This window comes from Mauremys reevesii, linkage group 7 (assembly GCF_016161935.1).
Source record: "Mauremys reevesii isolate NIE-2019 linkage group 7, ASM1616193v1, whole genome shotgun sequence".
NCBI classification, from domain to species: Eukaryota; Metazoa; Chordata; order Testudines; family Geoemydidae; genus Mauremys; species Mauremys reevesii.
In genome coordinates this window covers 98,716,346-98,740,497 of record NC_052629.1, presented here as the reverse complement: position 1 = coordinate 98,740,497, position 24,152 = coordinate 98,716,346, and the positions used below count along the sequence as shown (strand labels likewise).

General features: G+C 40.9%; 1 protein-coding gene across 3 annotated transcripts in view; it reads right to left on the bottom strand.

Annotated features, from left to right (window-relative positions):
* Window positions 1-24,152, bottom strand: part of CACNA1D (calcium voltage-gated channel subunit alpha1 D) — a 351,709-nt gene that overhangs the window by 294,421 nt on the left and 33,136 nt on the right. For 2 of the 3 annotated variants that reach the window (XM_039546606.1, XM_039546605.1), the window contains exons 2-3: window positions 20,706-21,024; window positions 17,488-17,593 (exon numbers count right to left, since the gene is read on the bottom strand). In XM_039546606.1, the coding sequence (XP_039402540.1) occupies window positions 17,488-17,593; window positions 20,706-20,878 (279 nt within the window). In that variant the 5' untranslated portion in view covers window positions 20,879-21,024. Of the gene's footprint in view, window positions 1-17,487; window positions 17,594-20,705; window positions 21,025-23,317; window positions 23,416-24,152 lie in introns of those variants that run through there. The other variant, XM_039546604.1, reaches the window with a different exon arrangement.

Here is a 24,152-nt window from a genome sequence, read left to right as displayed (position 1 = left end):
TAGGACAGCAGAACATAAACCAGATTTAGTCCTTTGAACAGAGAATGCCAAAGCACTCCTCTAATTTTCTTACAATTATTTCAAGTGATGCATTGCAAACTATGTAGTCTGAATTGCTTTACTATGGTTGCAAGGTGTATCAGATTATGTGTTATGGCTCTGAACTAAAATAATTAACTAATCCTTTCTACTTGATATCTACATAGTTCAAAAGATGCAGGTATCAATTTCTCAACACAGTGTTACATTATCACACCTACTGATGGCTTATACATCTTGATCCAACTACTAATGAAATCAATGGAACTCTTTCCATTGATTTCAATGGGTTTCAGATCAAACCCATAGTTTTCATGATTGAAAAACTTTAAAAAATCTAATTCTATTAATATCAGAAGAAAAATAGGTGTTAACAAAAAAGAACAAAATGTTTCAAAGTTCAGCCATTTTGGCAGTTAGCTTAAGAACACATTTAGCAAGCATTTGGCTCTACTTTACAAGCTGAGGAATGAACACAACTTTATCATCAAAACCACATCATAATAAAGAGGTTGGGATCCCCAGAACAAGTATGGCAGCAAAAAGATGCAGTTTAATAAACTAGAGTTCAATAGTTCTCCCCAAGACTGAAATCATTCAGATTTTCTAAACCAACTTTTTTTTGTATAATCAGTATAATGCATTATTATCAATGCGGATAGTCCTTGGGACCTTTTTCCAAAGTACAGACCACTATGACTTACACTAAATCAGTGATTTGGTTAGTGGGTAGCAGTAGTAACCTTCAATTATTGTGTAGATCACCACTAGAGGGACACATGAAACATTTAACTAGCATATTACAAAAAAGTAATATACAACTGATGAAGTCTTGATCATATCGCTACTTACACAGGATTAAATTCATCTTTGTGCAGATCTCCAGTACAAGGCTAATGCAACACCTAAGCCCTATTTTAAAGGCTGATCTGGGACTTAACAGATGTGCTGGCCTTGTGGTGGCCTTCTGCACAAGGGTGAATTTAATTCTTGCTTAGCAGTGCTTTCCAGTGGGAGCACATCACACCTGTGTTCCAAAGTCTGCACCGGTTTCCATTCAGCTCCAGGAGAAAATTAAGGGTTGGTTTTGATTTATTAAGCCATTTATGGATTAGTTCCTCTGTACCATTCCAAGCCCCTCTTTCTTTGTATTATAGCTGGTCGCTTGAGATCAACCAGAAGGTTCAGCTTGACAGTGCCTGAATCCGTTTTTCTAGGAGTTGGAGCCAGGCATTCTTGGTAAACAGCTCTCAACACTGAAAGTTTTTCTCCTTTTATCTGACAGAGGCTGAATTTGTTGATATTTAGGGCATGCTGCAAGGCTTATCTATTCTCCCAGTCTTTTGCAGAGAGTAAGATAGGAAAGAATGAAGTTTTTCAAGAGGAAGGGGGGTAAGTCTTTAGTTTTGGATGACACTGTGTCAATCTTGATTTTTTAAAAAAAAAAGTTTTTAAATTAATGTATACATTAATACCATTAATATAAGGTCCTAGAAGCTAAGATGGATTCATACTGAAGATGGAAATAAAGACCTGAAAGGAACAAAGTATGCTAGTCACCAACTCTACAAGAAGTCAAAGTCAAAAATTAAATGCCAATAGGCTTATTTTAGGAATATGAAAACAAGAAAAACACTTGAATTACATAATTAATTATCTAGAAAGCCAAGCTCAAGATACTATGTTCATATTTTTGGCCTGCCTTAAAAAGGGTAAGAACTCTTCAGACATCTATATCCTGCTCCATTTTGGAGGGTGTTGTAACACGTAATTCATTACAATCTGTAAAGCACTGGACCACACTAATGAGGATTGGTCAAACTCTTCAGGAGCTGTGTGGGAGTTAGAAGCTTACATGTAAGGCACCACAAATATGCAAAGGTTAATTAGCATTTTATTGTGAGGATGGTCGATCAGTTTAATTTCAGACACAATTTTCAGTTCAAGAGCTATTTTTTGTATGTCACACTTTGACATTCTTTAATATTTCTTCACACATTTTATGGAATTTGCTCTTCACTTCTGAGCTGACAAGGCTGTAAAACCCCATTTCTTGTGAAGCATTCAGAAATTTTAAATCACTGATAAGCTGGTACATTGTTAAAATGTTAAAGATTCTGAAAGCCTCTTTTAACTAATGCAACTTCATCTGCAATGTGCATATATGTACAGAACCTTGACCCCTTCAAAAGAGAATGTCTCAAAACAGATTAAGCCCTTTGAATCATATTACATCACTCCAAAAGTCAAGACACATGCACAAGACTCTCACTTTTTCATTTTTAGTAAAAAAATATTTCACCATAAACCTAAAAATGCATGTGCTCAAATTAATGTTCACTGTTGGGTTTCTTGCACTCACTGCACCCCAAAATACATAACATGTGTCAGGAGCAAATTAGACTGAGAGAGGGTTTGCAGTGTTATGGGTCCATAGAGTGTCTATGCTAAATACATGGCCTACAGCCATCTAAATTCTGCCCCGAATGCCCCACCTCTGTGGTTTGCATACAGTAAATATAATGGAATATAATCCCACAGATTTTGGAGAAAGCAGGATAAGAAAGCAAGTCTTGCACCCTGAAGTTTCCCTTTTGGTTGCCCCTTCTCCACATATTCAGAAGGTTACGTATAATTTACAATATAAGTATAGCTGCAATTTTAGGGCCAACCCTTAGTCCTGCTCCCTACTCAGTGCTGACCCAGCTGGTGCTGTCTGACACACTGAGTACTATTTGTTCAATGAGGAAGAAACTCCTACTCAAGGCAAATGTGAGCCCAAAACATGCTAACCCCTACCCAAAGGGAGTACACAGCTTCTCCATTGGTCCTGGGAAATGACTTAGCAAAGATATGAAATAGGCACACTGCCTCTCTGACTTTGCCGTGGAGAGGCCAGACAGATCTCCTTAACTGAGTGATAACAGATTGGGCCAATCAAGAGGCCATGCTCACCTTAGGAAATATTAGGATATTCAATTGGGTGAGGGACGGAACCCATACAGAAAAAAATACACACACACACACACACACACACACACACACCCCAACAAGGCAAGCCACACCTCACCCTTCCCCAAAAATAACGGGTATTTTGGAGGGATGGGGACTCCAGTTCAAAAACTCCACTCCTGGCTCTCCCTCCCCACCCCCCCATGATACCTCCATAGGTATCACAGAAGACTCAGAGCTTGGTAGCCTCCCTGACCTCAGCACAGGACAGAGAGATGAAAGAAGCAAAGTGACACCCAGAATGGGGAGAGCTCATTTCAATGAGGACCTGGACCAACCTGTTGAAGATTGGACACGCTGTCGGAGCTGCTTGATGTGGTAGTTACTCCTGTATAATCAAGGGCCAGACCTTGTCCCTTAACAATCAATTGTTTGAAATTTCATAATGATAAAAAATCAAGACAAAAATACAAAAATATATATTTTCATATACATGCTGTAAAATGGCCACACACAACAGATTTTTTTTTTTTTACTATCTTCACCTCTTTAGTTAAAAATATTTTTATGGATTTAGACCATTTTTTTTCTTTCTTTTTTTCTGTGTGTATAAGGAAAGAGTTTATACTGAAAAATGTTCCTTACATATCTATAACTCCTAATTATCTGATCTAATAACTAGATTTTATCCATATTATTCTCTAGCATGCACTTGGACACACATGACTGTTTCTCACTCCTCCTTAATTTATAGCTAGAGCTTAAATTTTTAAATATTAATCTTGGAAAAAGTATAAAAAAAACAAATCCAAGCAATGAATTTTCAAGATATAAAACATAATTGTTCCTTATTGAAGGGAATTCAAATTCCTTTTGACTCTGAGTACCAAATCTGCCCTATTCCACTGTAAAAGCAAAATTGGAGACACAATTAAGAACACTTTTCACAGTTACTACTTTTGCAAGTTATGGCATGCAAACAGAAACAAAGATACTGTATTTTTTTAAAATAAAGAGAGGGAATTTAGATTAGCATTTATAAAAGCAAAATCTTGCCATCCATAAAGTATGCTGCATTGGTCATGTAAATGGCTTCTGATGCATGGGCCACTGATCAATTCTTCAGTGTCACCACCTTGCCCCAAGAAACCATCTATATAGGCTAAATAGAGAGAGTTCTTCAAAGTGCATAGATACACATACACAAAATAGACTATAATGTTTGTTGCATTTGTAACGTATTCCTTAGCATTAAAGGCATTTGTACATATTTGCAGATGCTTTTGAAGGCAATTGCTGCATCCTTAGCAACCTACAGAAACTAGCACTTATTTAACCATTAAAACAACTATTGTATAGGAGTCTTTAAGCAAAGATAGAGATGCCTTAATCCATCTCTTTATCATTCATGTCCTCCCACACATCCTCAGACCAACCTATCACCTATCATTTTCTTAACTTGTTCCTAGTGACTAATCTGCCCAGAGGCCATCTACTAACATTCGTATTTTGTTTCCTCATCTCGTGCATAAAGTTTAGAAAAGGCAAATCTAAAGTGCCTGCATCACATATTATTTAACCCTACAAAAGATCTGCTTCATTTGCAACACACCAGCTAGTGACAGGCCGTCAGAATCACCTGTTAATCTTTATGCAATATATTTGTCCTGGAACTCAATGGAGTACATTCAAGGCAGAACAATCCAAGACAGATATATCTTTGCTTCAAAAATGGATTAAGTTCATCCCATGGCAGCTAATTTGCAAGTGACCTTCCTTGATTATCTCTTAAAGCAAGATTCTTAAGAACATCAAAACTAGTGTTTCTCTGTAGTTGCTCTTCCAAACTCGGTCTCTATTAGCCTTCTTAGCTGTTGTGCTCTTTCTGTTGCCTTCTGAAACAGCCTCATTAACAGTGTGGATCAGATATATTTTATGTTTAAACATTTGGCAAAAAAAGATGCTAGGTGCTTATACTCCTTAATATTCAGATCCACGCTAGACTAACAAGTTCATCTGAGTGATTAAAATATAGTGGGTATGCAGAGTTTTTGCATTAAATTCTTAATAAAGGACATGAACTGAAGCCAGCAGACACAATATCCTATTTATTCCATGACTGGAACACCTGGGGACTGATTCTCCATTGTCTTGCAGATTGGGTGCTGTCATTAACATCTGTGCAAAGTGGGTGTAAAACATTCCTAAATGTGAATTCTCCACTCATCCCACAGCCTGAAATAGTGTTTTTATACATATTTTGCACAAGTATATATGATGACAGAAAATGCAGGGCAACAGAGACTCAGGCCACTAGCATATGGAGAGGAATGACCTTCATATTAGTACACCAACCTCCTTTTCAATTAGGAACACAAATATGAGACTATGGCCCAGATCCACAAAGGTACTTCAGCACCTAACCCTTAGACTTGGGCATTTATGTCTCAGTGTTGGGCTCCACTGTGATCTACGATGACATCAATAAGTAGTTAACTACTGCCAAAAGAATGCTTGTGGGTCTGAATAAAAATACAGTATTTCGAGCCTTAAATCAATGTCCATAACAGCTAAAATCAGATCATATATCATGTCCATTGTACCCACATTACTTTACGGTTCTGAAACTTGGGACTGACAAGACATCTGGAGCAAAAGCTGCAAACTGTTTGAACTGAGGTGCCTGCATCATATCCTAGGTATGACAAGGCTAAACAGGCTAAGAAATGACAACTTCCATAGAAGACTGAAAGTGCAGTGCATGACTAGAATCATCAAAAGGCGTCAACCACAATGGTTTGCCCATGTTGATACAATAGCCCTATACCGATTGCCTAAAATTGTTCTCTATGGAAGAGTGCATGGAGAGAGAAGCTGTGGACATGCAAGGAGACAGTGGTATAACACAGTATATAATACTACCCATATGACACCTCACCAGGCTCAAACAGCAGCTCAAGACATGGATGGACTCTGCTCATAATCTCAGCCCTACCCACTTTAATGTTGGGAAAAGGAGATGATAATGAATCTTTCATTCCCCCAGCTATTCACGCATGTCCAAATACTATTTAGGTTTTGAACCTGCACTGTACATAGACAGGCTGCTACAACCATGTTGAGTCTTACTGGAGTAGTCCACAATCCATCCATCACAAAATGCTAAATCAGGGTCTAAGACATTACCCAGTCTTTACTAAGACAAATGCCTTATTCAGGCAAAACTGACTGTGCTTTTGGTTAGTCATGTGTATGTTTGGCTGACTAATCTAATCCTGTTTTGGGAATCCCTGAAGTTCCACTGGTAACTAGGGTTTGGCCTGTACAGCCATTCCATGAGTTCCTGTATGGAGACACAATTATGTCACCGCTGTATGGACCATCCAGTACAATGATCTTCAGGACTATTGCCACAACCTAAGATCTGTCAGAAAGCTCCACTCAGTAAGTTCTTAAATAATTTCCTAAGCCTGGCAAGCTCCTGAAGAGTTTGTTTCCTTCTAGGGGAGTCTCCTCTCTGGAGATCCCACTAGGAGAGAAACACTGTTAACAGGGCTTCAACAAGCAAAACTGCTGCTTGTGGGGAGTTCTGCTGTCCGAGACCCCCAGAACCTGAGACTGGATGACAAGGGATGGATCACATGATATTACTCAGTTCTGTTCATTCCCTGTGAAGCACCTGGCACTGGCCACTCTCAGAGACAGGATACTGGGCTAGATGGACCATTGATCTAACCCAGTATGGCACTCTTATGTTCCTATGAGTAAGGACCAAGGGTTTGAAATCACACTCATCTGTTTGAGATTGTATATGTTAAGAGAATAAAGTAACCTAATACATATGTAAAATGATTTTGTCAGATCAATAGTATTATTGCCACAAGGGCTTCTATAAATACCAATTGTCATGTGGTCTTGCTGAAACAGCCTTCTGTGGTACCATTCCCAACCAGCTGGACAGTTCGCTTGAGCATATTTGCGAACACCCAAAGCAACATGCTATTTTTGTTAACCGAAATGCCAATTTCTGCTGGAATGTTGACTGCCAATGGCCAGAGATGTCTGTTCTGGCTTCCTGGGCATAGCACCTGTCTAGGCAAGTGGCTAAACTCCCCACTACACATTCTGGGGCTTTCATCCTGCAGAGTAGCAAGTACTGGATTAACATTTCAAATGTAAACACCGTATGGAAGCTGACTGCGTCTTCTGAGACTTCTAACATTAATTCCCCCAAATTTACTTGCCTGCTGCTGTTTACCTAGATGTCACTGTTGTTGCTGGGTGACTATGGGAACTGTGGCTATTCCTCCTTCTGTTTTTATATTGCCACTACCAGTCATTTTCACTTCACCAAAATTTGCTGCCAAAACATTTTGCATCTTGAAAAACTGAAATGAAGCCTTTGGTAATGCATTGAATGCTGAATTTGTGGGGTTCAGCACCCAACCAGCCAAACCCTGCTCATTAAGAGCAATATCAGAAGCAGTCTGTTAAGTTTACAGAGCTCGTACTGTACATCAATCTAAGATACTTACATGGTCCCATTACCGTGGTATCTGAGTACATCAAGATCTTTAATGTGTTTATCCTCACACCACCTCTCAGAGGTAGGAAAATATTATTATCCCCATATTACAAATGGGGGAGAGGCTAAGTGACTTGCCCAAGGTCACATAGGAAGACTATAGCAAAGCAAGGAATTGAATCCTCAAGTCTCAAACTAGCACCTTACCCACTGGACCATCCTTCCTCCCATTGCACTACTCCACAGTGTTCCTTAACTACCCTTATTAAAAGTTATCTATTGGCTAGAGGAAAGATCTCCCTCTTTCTTTAGCTAGTAAAATAAATTTCCCCTCTGGTAACAATAAAATGTGTTTTGGGGAATATTTCATTTATTTTTAGTAACATTTCCATTATAAAAATTGTCTGTGTTATGGAAGCCAAGTCAGTCAGCAATTAGATCATCCAAACTGGATTACTACAACACACTCTATTTGGTTCTACTCTTGGGAAGCCTCCTCAAGCCTCATCTGTGCAGAACCCAGGAACCTGTCTTCTGGGTGGGATGAGTTAACATGAAAACAGGGCACCTGTGATCTGTACAGTATCCGACGAAGTGGGCATTCACCCACGAAAGCTCATGCTGCAAAACGTCTGTTAGTCTATAAGGTGCCACAGGATTCTTTGCTGTGATCTGTACAATGCACTAGCTGACTTCCTATTCAGTTCCAGGTGCAATTCAAGGCATTAGTGGCAATCTTTTAAACACTATCTGGTCTGACCCTCCGTTGTTGTGAAACCTCTTCCTTTTCTATTTCATGCCCCAAGAGTTGAGGTCCTTCCCACTGTTGGTATCTGGAGCTAGCTACATTGCTTTAGTTTAGGAAGTCAGTGGCAAGGCATTCTCAGCTGAAAGCACTCGCATTTGGAGCTTGTGTGACCCACAGACCTCCTGGGTGTGGTCTTCTTTCCCATCTAGTGGCACTGAGACCACTTAGAGAGAGCTAAATGAGACTGCTCTAGAACCTGAGCCTTTTAGCTCATGTGGTAGAGGCCCATGCACTAAGCTCCAGAGGCCCCACATTCGATGATGACCAGGATTTGTCAGTTTTACACTTGCTTGCCTTGACTGTCCGTCAGAACCCAAGCAGCATAAATTTCAGCTGATGCTGCAAAGCTTTTAGGCTCAATCAGCTTTGAGTTCAATATCACTGTGTTTTTGTTTCTATTCTGATTTTTTTAAATTTGTTTTTGGCTAGCTTGCCTTAGGTTAGGTGAAGGGTAGAACTGCTTGTGTGTTCTGAGCTAACTATTTTTATATTTTTAATAATAAATGCACAGGACCTAAGCACTGTTGATATGGACACTATGTGACATTAAATAAATAAATTACACAACCTCATCTACCTCATTATCACATAATGAATTTCTGAGGTAACATGGGGTAGGATTTGCAGAAAAACTCATCACTCGCTTAACTCTGCTTTCCTGGAAGTCATTGGAAAAACATCCACTGAATTCAGTGGGAGCAGAGTTAGACCGATACTGAATGCTTATGAAAATCCCACACCATATACCAACTATACAAGGTTTTAATAAACACGGCACTCTCACCTGGAAAATATTTCAATCTAGTGCTGATCACTGAACTTGAGTGTAATGTGCTCCTTGCAAGAAACATTCTTTAACAAATAGATAGCCACGTTCGGCACCAACTCAAGTTTTGGAGAGGTTTTACAGAGTAGCCCCATACTGAATAAATTGCAATCCAGTCTTAACATGACATAGGCAAATGGGAATGTGATAGAATTCTCCAGTTTACAAAAACCTCTGAGGTCGGAAAATGCTTCAGAACCATAGTTTAAGAACGTTTTATTTATGCAGCAATTGAAATCACTGTTTTCTCAGGGAGTAAAGCTATATGAACTAGTGTTTATGTCACGTTTACCTGCATTAACATTGGCTGGTAAATTGACAAATTACATTGTTTGCATATGTTCTGTAAAATGATTTGATAATCTTGGGTTATATATATTTTACATAATGCATGCACATTAAACTACATGCACATCAACTTCTTTTTAAAATAGTTCCCTTGCAGAAATGCCTCCTACTGAGGAGTCCTTACAGCTTTGCAAAAGGTTACTTACTAATGCATATTGTCCCTGTTTATAACTATCAAATGGCATTTTTACCATTGCTTTTAGAAAAGGAAGTCAGGTTGCTCTGTCAGTCAAACAGCTATTGCAAGTTTTGCTTATGTCAGAAAAGATGACAGAGTAATCAATGCACTGAAAAGATAACTGCAACAAAAAACTTATCAAAAATATCTCAACCACACACAAAAAAAGTAACAAGGAGAGATTTCAAAGCCTACTTGATGTTAAGCTTGTTTTTAAAGGAAAAAAAGACATTTTGCAAAGCTGTAAGGATTCTTCAGCTGGTTTTCAAAACTAAACTACTGACTTTCTCTCAAACCCTTCTGTGTACTCATAGAGTAAGCTGTAAATACATTTTCACTTTCTTTAACTGTCATTGATATGAAGATGGCATATCAGGTACAATTATATCTTATATTTTGAATGCTTTTTCAAATTAAACATATTGAGATTTTTCTTTATTAAAAATAACATTAGTCAACAACTACACTACCTGTATTTTACACTTTGGCTAAAAACTTACTGAAGGATTAGATACAATAAATAAAGTTTTAATTTCTCTGACATGTTTATCTGTTTGCTAAGTAGCTGATATTATTTCCAGTAGAATCCAATCAATCCTTGTCTTTCCTGCATACTGATTAGTTGTCTGGCTTTTATGCTATAGATTGCACTAACTCTAAAGAGTGTGCTTGAACTGAGAATGTGAATGTGGGACATATTGAAACAAAAAGATAAAAAATGTATATGACCTGGAGCACAGGCAGATGAGGGTGGGGTTGAACACAGAGACCTATGAACCAAAAGGACAGGTATAGCAAAGACAATAAATATGTGAAAGCAACAAAGAATCCTGTGGTGTTCAATTCTTAAAAAAAAAAAAAAACAGAAAAAATTAGCCATTAAACAAATGCATCTTCAGAGGCTTTTTTTATAGGAATGCTTTAAAAATTAATAATGGTATATACTGATTAGTTTCAGACTTTTATTAGAAGTTCATTGTGGATATATCATGCGGCCTGGGGATTGAATGACTTGTTAGATTACTACTGGGATCAAGGACCGACACCTCTTGGTCACAAGTTCAGTTAGGTCTACAAAGTGTAGTCTTCTGCAGTGGTGAGTTGGAGCCAGTTCCCACCGGTTCGCAAGAACCGGTTGTTAAAATTAGACGCCGGTGTAGAACCGGCTGTTAAGGGGCGGGCGAGCGGGCGGGCAGGCAAACAACTCCGGTCTGCGGGCCAGATCCGGCCCGCAGGGACCGTCCTGTCCCCCACCTGAGCTCTGAGGAGTCCCAGCTGGGGAGGCCGAGGCTCCCCCAGCCCCTCCCCCGCTTCCACCCCCGCAGAGCCGCAGCATGCCAACCCGCCGGCAGCTGGGCAGTTCAGCTCCCGAGTCTTGCTGCTTTGAGCAGCTGCCGGCAAAGTAACGGGGGGGGGAGGGAGGCTGCGAGCTCCAGGGCCTCCTAGGGGTGGCAAGTGGGGCAATTTGCCCCAGGCCCTGGGCCCTGGCTGCAAGGGCCCCCAGCCCCATGAGGATGTCTCTGGGGCTGAGCTCCTCCTGCTCAGAGCTGACAGGCCAAGTGGCAGGAGCTCAGCAACTCTCCAACGTTTTGGCGGGTGTAAGAAAATCATCAACAGCTACCTCGCAATTATTGGGGGGGAAGAAGATTATTTTTCTCCTGTGTATCAATCACTGAACTGTTCTTCACCAATCCCTGATAAGCCCCTGATCCAGTCTTCTGACCCCACAAATCGTCATGGTTTGGCTCATTAGGACTTATTTTCCCCAGGAACACATGATTAATATTGTAAGAAACATGTAAAAATGTTTTTTTTTATTGTTAAGTATGATTCCCAATGACTCAATGCATTGCCATTTCTTACGGAGAAACGTACAAAAATACATACTGTGGAACATCCCTTAAATCAGAACTTTTTACAGGGAACCGGTTGTTAAGATTTTGGCAGCTCATCACTGGTCTTCTGCATTCCAAAAAAATGCCATGGAATGTACTGTGTAGTTGACATTCCAACATCACACTACTGGAATGGGCTTGCCTATGGGGAACTGACTGTGCCTCCTAGATCTGCCCAAGGAAGGGACCTCCTTTCTCTCACACAAACAATAGGAAGGTGACTGAGCCATTTCCTTGGCAGTGTCATCCACTCTGGCTCCTCCAACCCTGTTAGGGTGGCAGAGATGGGCAGGCTGGGGGTATGACTGGCTGTGCCAAGACACTGCAAGACAGGGGATGTATGCTGTCCTTTCTTCAGTCCTAATGGGGATTCTCCCAAAAAAGCAACACAGGCTGGGGAGGCATTATCTTTCCTGTAGAACCCCCTCCTTTTAAGAGGATCCCCAGAGGCAGCTGTGGCCAGAGCTGCCAGGGACACAGAGTTAATGAACACATACGAGGGCCTCTGTGCAGATGGCTCTAGCACTTGGTGATCTGCTATAGTCCATGTGAAGTCCTAACAATCCTTGAGATTCTTGATTGGGCCTCACAGCCTATTCCCTGGAGACATCAATCCCACCAATGAAACAATGTGTGGGGTTTAAACACAGGAGGGGCCATCCAGCCCAGCATAAGCAAAGTCCAGATTCCTTGTACATGGTATTGACTAGTTCAGTACAGGTTCATGTTTATTATTCCTAACTTATTCCTAGGAAAGAACAACAAGAAGAGCCTCATAGGAATCCCTGCACAGTGGGAAAAAGGCAGACTTATTTACACCAGCCTGTCAGCACATTTCAGAGTGAGAAGCAGAGCACAATACTCAGAGAGAAGCACTGCCCAAGCAAGATAAGGAAAGTTCCCATACCACAGGGGGAACACAAGATGGGGAGAGAAGACAAAACAGGGGTAAACAGGAAGGGAAAAAAGGAGATGATGCAGTGGGGTAGTGTGAAGGAAGAAAGAAAAGAAGAGAAACTGAGTGGGAAGGGATGAGGTAGAGCAAAGAAGACAGGAGGAGACGGCAAACAAAGGGGAAGAAGAGGAAAAATAGAGGAAAGTGATAGGGCAGAGATAACATATCAAGAAGAGAAGAACTGGGGTGGTAAGCACAAAGAAAGAGACATGAAGGGAAATAACATAACACAGAATGGCAGCAAAACTGAAAAGAGAAGAGAAAAGAAAGAAACAAAAGGAAGATACAGGGAGGAAATCCATCTGGCCAGAAATAGTGCCTCATAGCAGCCACTGACAGGAGACAGTGCTAAACGAAGAGCTGATTCAGGTACTTGGAAGACTCAAAGCACCTTAAATACCAGAGGGAAGGAGAAAGAAATCACTTTAAAGTCTGAATGGAGTAGTGAGCTTATGCTCAAAAAGTCCACCCCAGAATGTACCGGCCCAGTGTTCCTGCTACAGGATAGTAATGATTCCCACAGAAGTCAATAGGGATTTCTTGTATCAACTGGAAGAACTGAGCCCAAACTGAATGTTAGGTTTTCAGTTTCTGCTCAGTCAGTGGGAGTTTTCATTGAGTGAGGATTATTTAAAAACATAACAAAGACTTCATGATTTGGTTCAATAACTAGTTTTCAAGAATATCATTTGTCATTGTAAGAATGGTCTGCAATACATTTCAGGCAGTTCAGACAAGCATGAGCACATTGCTCCATTCAGGTAGAGGAGACTTCCCCCACTGGCATACATCAAAGCGGCTCAGTCAGAGGAAGGAAAAAATTTCAAAAAGGCTCAAACATGCATGTACCTGCTCAATGCAAGATTGTCAGATTGGTGAGCAGCCAAGCACAGCCTTACCTGACAATTCAATTCTCCACTGCCTGCTTTGCCTGAAACACATTGCTCCCTTCTTTATTCTATGTCCTCCAGGCCTAGTAGGCAGTGAAGTATCAATATCTAAAGGGAGAGGAAGTACCATCAAGAGAACCCTAGTGGAAGAACATGGTCATACTGCCTTCCCAGTCCCTATAGCTAGGGAAAGAGAAGAGAGGGCAAAAGCCTCCTCTTTCCCACTCAGGAGACAAGAAAAAGAGAGGATAAAGAGAGCAATACACACGGAGGCGCACACTGAACTCATCACAGCAGCCATGGACAGGGAATTTATGTTTACTAGACATCTATCAACCAAGGAGATGCATAAGATTGGACTCCCCCACAGTGTAAGAAGAAAGAACCTGAGCTATCCATTCCCAACATCAAGAAGGGGAGTGTGTTGGGCTTAGAGCCTCTAACACTACACAACAACCTTCCCTTCTTCCTTTTGATTTACTCAATGTGTTAGTTCTTTACAATTTATTTCATAGTAGACAGGTGGCCATATCACAAAAACCATAACCACCACCACTGACACATTTGATGGCTGTCTCAGCAGACACAAGTAACTGAATGTGCACAGATAATGAACAACCCTCTCATCCTTAGGCCTTATCCATATTATTTTTTTCTTAAATTACTGCATTGTTACAATAAAAATAGTGCAAAACCCCTAGAAAATAACTTCCTGAAGTTTGAGAGTTGAAAATTGACTCACTTGACTCACTTCCAAAATCTAAGACATGAGCTATTTTTAAAGTTTATTAATGTACATATATTTGAGCCATTAATACTGTTAGTCATATCCATTTCTATTTGCCCTGTGATGCCTTTCGTATATTTGTAATCAAATTAATTTGTCATAAAATGTATTTTATAATGAATATTGTGATGTATAATTGATTTTGTTGACTGTTTTCAATGGAGAATGAGTTGCGCAATATATTTTTGCAAGTTAAGTCAGCAATAGAGAACTGAAAAAGCATTCTTCATCAAAAGGACTCACCAATAGCTCAGCCAGTTGTGTGATCTAATACTTCACTGACTGAGCTATAAGCAAGGATTTACTCTCAGAATTTGTCTCCTGGACCACACAACTGGGTCTTGGAAAGCCACAGGAAGGGAGCTCTTCTATTACAGAACGTCTATTCTGCATGTCTAAAGTGGATAGAAGGCTCTGCTGCAGATTTCCCAAAGTTTGCAGGAGAAAAACACCTCTCCTGCGTACTTCCTAAGATGTGCAGGATGGGAGAGCGTCCCAATGTCCTACTGCTCATCTGGGATAGACTCCTTTTCCAGTTCGCCATTAACCACTGCCCCACCTCTGTTTCCCCCCTCCTCAACCAGTGCTCCCTAGCTAGGTTATCAACTTCATAACCATAAGCATATGTTTGATATGCTTACATTTTTATGTATATAAACACTGCAAATATAACAGTTATGGCCCAAATTCTGAGCTGGTGTCAATTCATTTTACTCAATGGAGCAACACTGATTTACACCAACTGACAACCCAGTTCTCTATTTTAAAATGTTATACAAATTTAGAGTTATAAAATTTCTGCCTTTACAATTTTCTTATGTTTTAAATGACTACGATTTTTAGTGATGTGTGTATGTGTTTATTTCATTTTTAACTGCATTTATAAATTAAAGTTTATAGATAATCTGAAAGCATATGAGATATTAGGACAGCCACTGACCAAACAGTTTCTATTGGAATATCAGACTAACATGAGCACAGAGGAACAGAAGCTGGTGGAACTCAGACATAGTTGAAGAAGGGGGCAATAACAGTTCTATAACATAAGCTCTACTTCTTCCATAATACCACAGAACTCCCTCTATCTCACATCAATGAGTTCAGGGTCCCAGGGTCAGCAAGGGCCTGACAGGTAGTAGCCACCCTTCATGATAGGTTCTAGTGTGAGCCTAGAGGATTTCCAGAAAGATATCTGCGTGCAGCTCCTGTACTTTGCCTCCACCCACATTTAGAGGAGAAATCGGGCTGTACTGGGCAGAAGAGTCAATAGATGCAGGATTCCACAGAAAAAGACATGTCAGTCCATTTCAAGATGTACAGCTACCACCATGGAAACAGCCAATCCACTTTGATTCCAATCTATTTATTTTATTTGATCATAATACAGATAAAATATGTGCCTTCCCTTTTATCTGACTTACTCTGACCCGGTATCAAAAAAATGCTGTCAAAATAAAAACACTAGATTAAATTCTGCTCTAGAGTTACTCAGAATTTACACAAATATAACACAGAGCAGAATGTGAATAGGAGAGTGATCAAGATGTAGAATTTGTTGATGTATATTAAAGGAGTCCAAAAAAAGCCTCTCTAAAATTCTAAAAAATGAATATGAATCTCTGTATTAAAGACTATAATTTATTTCCGCTTAAAACAATATGGCTATATGAGTTAAAAAATCTGGAAAGCAAGAAAGAAATAAGCACACACTTAAATCCTAAATGTTAACACATTATAAAATTAGGTCAGAAAGATCTGAGTTCAGCTTTTGTAAAAGCTATTGCTTAAAAACCCACCAAACTATAAAATTATTAGCCTCTGACACACAAATATTTTACCCTTTTCATGTGATGCTCTATGAAAGTAGTTATTAACAGAGACCTTCTGATGGATTGACAGCTATGGAGATTTCTGCCCTGAATTTCTCAGAGAAAAAACAGATTGTTGATTGGCTCAGATATTCAGCTGCATAAATTGTTCTTTACATTGACCTGAATTAGTCTGCCTTTTGCCAGTGTTTTTATTGTCTATATTTGTTTAATCTTGTACCCTTGGTAAACAAAAATGCACAAAATGAATCAATGTATAAGAATGATCATCTACAGTAAAATAAACAAGATTACAAATTATAACCTGAACAAATGTCTTCATTCATGTAAGGCTATGCATTAACCCAGATTTTCCACACAAAAATAATCCCACATTATCTGTTTACTAGTTTGGGTCCAATTCTGTGTTGTGGCTATTGTTTGGGGGTTTTGGTTTGTTTGTTTTTTTTACACACCCAAATCTCCCATGAGGATTTGGAGTGTGCAAAGACCATACAGTCAGGACCTGAACTCTTCCAGCTTCTCAAATGTATCATAAATGTTAAAGGCATTATTCAATGTAAACAATGGAATTAGCCCAATGCAATCCAATATTAATACTGGATACAATATGTATTACAAATACTATTATAAAATATATTCATGCAATTACATTGTAATTTAAAAATTAATATAGATTTGTGATAAACAATAAAACACAACTGTAGTAAATTATTTTTAATCCTAGATATACTCTGCTGTACATGATACACTTTTCACATTGCAACCCAAGTTAGAAATCTCTGTTATAGCAACAGCAGTCTCTTTTTTTTTTTAAACTCAGCTTTAAAGAACATAAACGTTCCTTTAGAATGTCTTCATTAAAACAACACTTCCTCCTTACAACATTTCATCTTTCTCCATTAGGGCAGTGTTCTAATTATATAATAACTATACAACAACGATCATTGTATAAATTCTTGTCTTGGACTAGTCTATTATAAAGAAAAATCCTCAACTAATATAAACCCTAAAATATGGCTAAGAATTTAGCATTAAAATCTGAAAACACTTGAAACTAATATAGCAGGAAGCACAGTATGACTTCAAGAGGACTGATTTCAGAAAGCTAAAGAGCAAAAAAACAGCAAAGTAATTTTAATCTAAACAACAGTAACAAACAAATTAAATCACATTCGTTTATATGTAACACTATCGTCAACATATATTGTCCCACGATTTTATAATTTTCGTCAATTCTCTTTTTACAGCAGATACTACAGAACGCATATTGAAATTGACAACCAAAGCAGTGAAATATTTCAAAGACATTTTGTTTCAGAGTATCACTAAATGCCATTTTTTCTAACTAAAGCTATTATCCATACTGACAACTGCTCCCTAATATCAGCAGTTAATTGTCAAAGTATATAATAAACCAACATAAATCTAGAAAGGAAATCCAAGAATACTTACCAAGTTATGATTAGTTGAATTAGAATCATCTTCTGGGAATGGGATGTAAACAGCTAAGGCCACACAATTGGCAAAAATAGCCAGTAGTATAAATATGTCAAATGGTCTGAAAAATCTTGTTAAGGAATACATGGATTCTGAATATATACATAACTTCAGTCTCGTTCTGCTTTTGATTTCTACATCTTGTACTCACATTTTATTTTAAAATAAGTGTGATTTTTTCATTACAATCTTTTGAGTGATGACTTTGACAACCAATTCTTCCTCAGCATCAATTATATCACCATACCCTTTTGTTTTTGATCACAATGACATTGAAATGCCCTCTTTTCTTCTATGACAAGGAGCATAGCTACATTCATTCTGCCACACAGTATTTTATATTAAATTCTGAGATGTAAATCTAATCACACAATATTAAATCAATAAGTTGGCCATTGGATTATATGGTATACTTGCAAATCTATGCACACGCACCTCCCATTAACCTTAATGGAAATTACATGCATCAAGGGGAGAATAAACCACACAGGGTGAAAATTGTAGTAGGGGACAAGGAAGGTCCCAGTGAAGCAGAACTTCAGCAGTTTTGCAGTGTGAGGGCTGAAAGCTGTGGCATGAGTATGCAGGAAGGTTCTGCACCTGTCTCTGTATCAGGTCTGCCTCAGTCAGGGCTTGGAGATAAGGGTTTAAATAAGCAGAGCCAGGATGGAATAGGGACATGGTCACTTGCTCTGCAAATACATAGACCCAGTGGCTATAAACTTCCATGTAGAGGATATGCAGGAATTGCAGCCACTATCCTAGTCCAAGAGCTGAAATAGCAACAACAGGTAGCCAATCCCAGTCCCACTGGGAACACGATTCCTCTTCCCCAAGAAATAAAAAAACTTTTGAAGTTCACCCACACACTGCTCATTTACCCTGCCTGTGCACAGAATTTGGGTAGAGAAGCAAGCTATTTCACTTGTATTTATTTAGAGACATATACTATCCTCAACGAAATGCACAACTATCACTGATTTCTATCTATGGGAATTTTGTATGTGCATCACGGGCAGTATATTGAAAATGGTCTTAATTACCTTAGAGGCATAATCTCAGCAGATGAAATTCAATGCTATGCAGAGAGCCAGCACAAGGACTAGGCATACTTTAAAACCACATAAGCCCTATTTTGCTGGCTTTCTTCACAGGAGAAAATTCATCCACCCTGAACAACAGACTTTATGTTTGCAACTCCCATTAAGGTCAATGGTTGTTCTTTTATGTACAGTAGATCTCAACATACAAAGTAACATACATTCATTTCAGCTAGCAGGAAAATGCAGATTTAGATAATGTGAATATATCAATTTGTATTTTAGTAAGTTACAACTTTGTTTTATGATGTAGTGCTACTGGGTCCAAATTCTGCTCTCAGTTATTCTACTCAGCCTGAGAGAGACCAACTCATTGGAGTTTCTCTCACTTTATACCAGTGTAAATGAGAGCAGAATTTGGCCCACTAAATCTAACTTGTAATTAAATTATGTTTAAAAAATAACTCAAAAGAACATCTTTATAAAAGAGAGTAGCACTGGCCATTGCCAAATGTTTTATATTAACAGCTCTCAGCTGGAGGGTCTGTTTGAAGTAACACATTTATTTTGGTATTTAACAATCTACTTGCTAGCATAGTCATTTGCTATTAAAGGGAAATTATCTAGGATGACAGGCCAAAATTTTACATCCCCTCCCCAGGACTCCTGCCAAAATGATATTAGGTTTCAAAACGTTACTTGAGATTTATGCAAAATACATACTCTCAACTCTTCAAAAGAAGTTTTAAAATCCCAGCCCCAACCTACCACCATTGAACCAAGAAAAAACAACCAAAACAAAACATATAAGCCATTGTGAATATATGCTAGCAATTCTGCTCTCTCATCTATGACTATATCGGGAACATATCCAAATATGTGTTTTGGCTGTCGATATGTCTTAAAAGTTCAGATGAATCATGTACTGCAGACTACTTGTATGTGCTCAGAGTGAATCTGCAGCTTGGCTCCTAATGTCTCCCTACTTCTCCAGTAGGTAAGCATTAGTTTGAAAGGACTTCTGCATCTGGCTCACTGGGCCTAGCAGCAATGTAGCAAATTGCCATGCAGAAGATCTAGGCTTCACTTCTTGCTCCTTGGGCAAACAGGCTTGGGAGAGCTATAGGGCAATAGCCTGTGGAGAGGAAATACTACATATTACTCAAGCAATTATTTATCTGCCAATTAGAAAGAAGCATTGACAGGTTTTGGCCCATCAAGTCTCCCTTCATCAGAATATAACGGTTGCAATCTGGGGATTTGATGGAGGGATGTGAAGTAGACAAAAGTGAGTGGAGGGGTGGGGGGATAGGAGATGTTATCTCGGCTTCAACAGAGGAGTAAAAATTCCACGTGGCAGGTGAGGAAGGAAGGGACTATCTGGATCACCAGATGCATCAGTCAGCCTGGGGCAAAGTGAATAAGAAATTTATTTAATTTAAAAAAAAAAATATGTAACCATATAACTACCTTTTACAAGGGCATGTCCAGAATATTCTCTAGGGACAAAATGATTTGAGAGTGTTTTTTCCTGGGGCAAAATAGCTGGAAAACATACCAAAGCTGCGACCTTGCTTCTCTCTGTACATTTATGTTTCATATATTTACTTTAATTAGGGAAATGAAATTCCATGTAATGATGACAGATTAAGGGATATAGTCTCATTTTGATGAGCAGGGATCTATGTATGTAACTACCATTAACATCAATGGGTTACACATGTACATATATTTGCATCAACATGTGTTATCTCCCCAACAGTTAAAAATGCTTCCACTGCCAGGAACACTATTATTTTAATATATAATTTCTTAACTGTAAAAGAAAACCTAAAATATTACAATACATTGTTTAAACCAATTACTTTTTTTACCTACACACATATGTATATGAAAATTAATTTCATACTTTTAAAAATGCAAAGACTGTGAGACTGCTATTTATTACAAATAAAATACTAAATGTAATCTCAAATCCAATACCATGTAACTTTACAACAAAAGAATTTAAATACTGTTCTGCTCCTGTTCCAAGGCCTCATTGCTTTTTTGTGCTGTCCTAGACAATCTCTCTGACACATTTGGAATATTGAAAGAACAGATGGTAAAAACAAAATGGCATCAAAAGGATACTTCCATTCTACTAGACTAATGCAGGCTCTTCGTATTGGGTTATTGAGGGATAAACAGAAAAGGGCACGGGGTGGCCGACTGTTAGATGTATTACCCTGTTTTTTGCTCTTGGCATATTGCTGGCGTTTTCTTTGGGACAGAGATCCTACAGGTTGGGCTGTGGTGGTGCTCATAGTTTGGGCAGCCTTGGCTTGTCTAGCAGCATCAATTGCAGCTTGCCAAGATAGAACAGTTTGCTTGGATGGCGCTGAACTGTTTGACTGAATAGTTGGTCCGTCACCAGGGAGAGGAATTCTGGTACTACTTGCATAGTTTGCCTCTGCAGAAGAAAAAAAAGTCATTTAGTTTTAGTTTTTTTACATTCAAATATAAACATAGTATTCTAGATTAAAAGTATGGAGCTATTTAAATAATTCCCGATGTTTCCTTTTTACACACACATTATATATATGTATATATATAGTAGGCTCCTTCCACCATAAGAAAGATACAGGAATCGGTATTATAAATGTCAGCTAAATAGGACTGTCAAGATATGTGCTGACAATGAAACACTGTTCATCTTGACTCCTCCACTTGAAGCATTGTACTGGAGTTTTCCAAATTGGATGACAGCTTGCACATCATCATATTTATATCTAACAAATCCTATCTTTTGTGTGTGTGTGACTGACTTTGCTAAAACAGCACACTATTCACTATTTCCCCACCCCCCTCATTTTGGTCTAAACAAATTCTAATAGTTCAGAGTATTCTGAATCATTTATCAAATTAGAAATATTCTTGTCAAGAAGTTAAATCCTTCACCTTTTTGCAGTCTTAAAAAAGGAAACTATATGGACACTTCCCTCCAATTAAAATTCAATAGCCTTTGCTGATAAACACTTCCAAAAACATCAGTATCCTCCACATTGTAAACTGACATATTGAAAACCCTCCAAAACCTTTTGAAAGGAAAATAAACTACAAATTCAAAATAATAAACCATTGAAATAATCTCCTCTAGGTGGTCAACAAAGACGGCAAAACAGCCCTACAGAGCAAGGATCTTTGTTTTGCAAGCTTCCCAGCTGAAGCAGCAGAGTCTAGTACCAATGGCACCTGTCAGAAGGCCATATCCCCTCCCCCCCAGTAAACTCAAAACTTGAAGATGTCTGTGGGGAAAAAAGATGGAAGGCTGGCACGGGATATGTGCTGGAAATTAGGGGAGAGAATAACACTCAAGCAGATCTGCCAGGGCAGGAGATGGAAATATTATCCCCTGATCGTTCACCTGACATAAAACAGAGAAAAGTTCCATTTGCAAAATCAACACCACCCCCTACCCACCCACCCACGCAACCTCAGCGAGGCACTAAAAAGCCTGCCCTGTGCGCGTGTGGGTACGATGGAGATGCGGATAGAACCGGGCCTCAGCTGCTGCTGCTTCTCTCCTTGCCCAACTTCGTGCTGCTACGTGTGTGTGTGAGAGAGAGAGAGATGATGGGGCGTGGGGGAGGAGAAGGGGTAATATTAAAATGGCTCCCTAGGCTGGCAGCTGGGAAGAGGTCACTAGTCCTGGATCTAGCCTACAATATTTCCTGCTGCACCAGTGGATCTCCCACCGAGATGTGACACAAGAGACGGGGAGAGAGAGCGAGGAGGTGGCCATCAGACCGCACTCGGCACATCAACAGCTGGGTCCATTGCTAGGTTACACGAGAGAGAGAGAGAGAGAGAGAGTGCCTGCCTCGGGTTACAGTTTGACACTAACAGTTTCACCTGACTCATTTTCCAAATAATTCTTTCGTTTTCCAACGCGCCCCCCCCCCCGCCTTCCGCCTCCCTTTCTGGGATGCCATGCAACGGGACTCGACACAAACCAGCCACCATCCATCTGCCTTTCAATCGAGCTTTGAAAATGAAACAAAGCCCGAGCGCCAGGGGTCCCCGGGGCAGCTCCTGCCCTCCAGCACGGCCACGAGCCCAAACTTAGTCTTAATTTCAGGAGGGGTGAATCATTTAAACCCAGCCCGGGGGCGGGGGGGAGCAGCAGCAGCGCCGGAGCCCGTTCGCAAAGGAGATTAACACACACGAGCCCCATGTGTCGTCTCTCTCCGTGCGCTCCCGGCAGCGGCGCCAGGGGGAAGCGGGCTGAGAGCCGCGCATCGGGAGCCCTCACCTGCCCCTGCCCACGCAGCCCAAACAGCCCCCCGGCCCCCAGCCAGGTTTGCCCGCACGCGGAGAGCGAGACAGACACACTCCTCTCGCTCGCAGCCCAGCCAGCGGAGAGTAATGGCCTCAGGGCAAAAGACACATTCATTAAACCCGCTCCCATGCTGGCCACACGCCGAGGGCAGCATCCCTACCCCTCTTCCTTGTCTTTTATCCCCAGGCCCCTCCTAAACCCCCGCTGTCCCCTTCCGTCTATATCTAGCTTTAGCCCTATTCCCATCCTTAATCCCCCGCTCGCATCCCTTCTCCAGCCCAAAGCCCCTGTCGCCCTAACCTTCCCCGTGCCCTACACCGCCCCCTCCCCTAACCCCCCATCCCTGTCTCCCACATCCCTCGGTAATCCCCCGCCCCCTCCCTCGGGCACGCTGCTGCCCTTGCTGGGTGCACCGGGCTCTTACCTCCTGGGTGCCGCTCCTGCTGCTGCTGGTGGTGCATTATTCCCACTTTCTCCAGGGTGTAAACGGAAGAAAAGCAGAGACGCTCCCACCCCACCCCCACGCCAGGTGTGTGCTGCCCCCTGCGCTCCCCACTATCCGACCCCCATGGTAGCGACTAATGAGAGGCGAGGGGCTCCTCCTCCTCCTCCTCCTGCTGCTGCTTCTCCGCTGCTGCTGCCGGTGCTGCCAAATCCCTTAGAGTTGGGGCCAACATGACACTCACATCCGGGTGACACGGGATCTCTCCATCCCTAGCAACCCGGCGGCGGCTGCGGCTCGGCCCCGCTGCTGCGCTCCCCCGCCGCCGCCGGGTTAACTCCTTCGCTGCCGCCGCCCCGGGGGCTGGGAGGGGGGGCGGGGGGAGGCTGAGCCGCGCTCTAATCAGCCTAGAGCTACGGCCTCCGCAAATAGAACCGCGGCGGCCTGGTTAACCCTTCCACGCCCGGCTCGGTGGGGGGGGGGGGTCCCTTACTGCGGCCCCTCCTGTCCCTGCTATTTACCAGCCACAGCCTCTCACTTACCTCACATACCCGAGACCTTCCCTTCACCCCTCCAACCATACCTCAGACCTGCCCCCCACACACACTCCCTCACCTAAACCCGGGCCCTGCCCCACACATTCACATCCCCAGCCATGCCCTGGCCCTACCCCACACACTCCCTCCCTAAACTAAACCCCGGGCCCTACCCCACACGTTCACATCCCCAGCCATACCCCAGACCTGCCCCACACACTCACTCCCTCAGCTAAACCCGGGCCCTGCCCCACACATTCGCACCCCCAGCCAAACTCCCA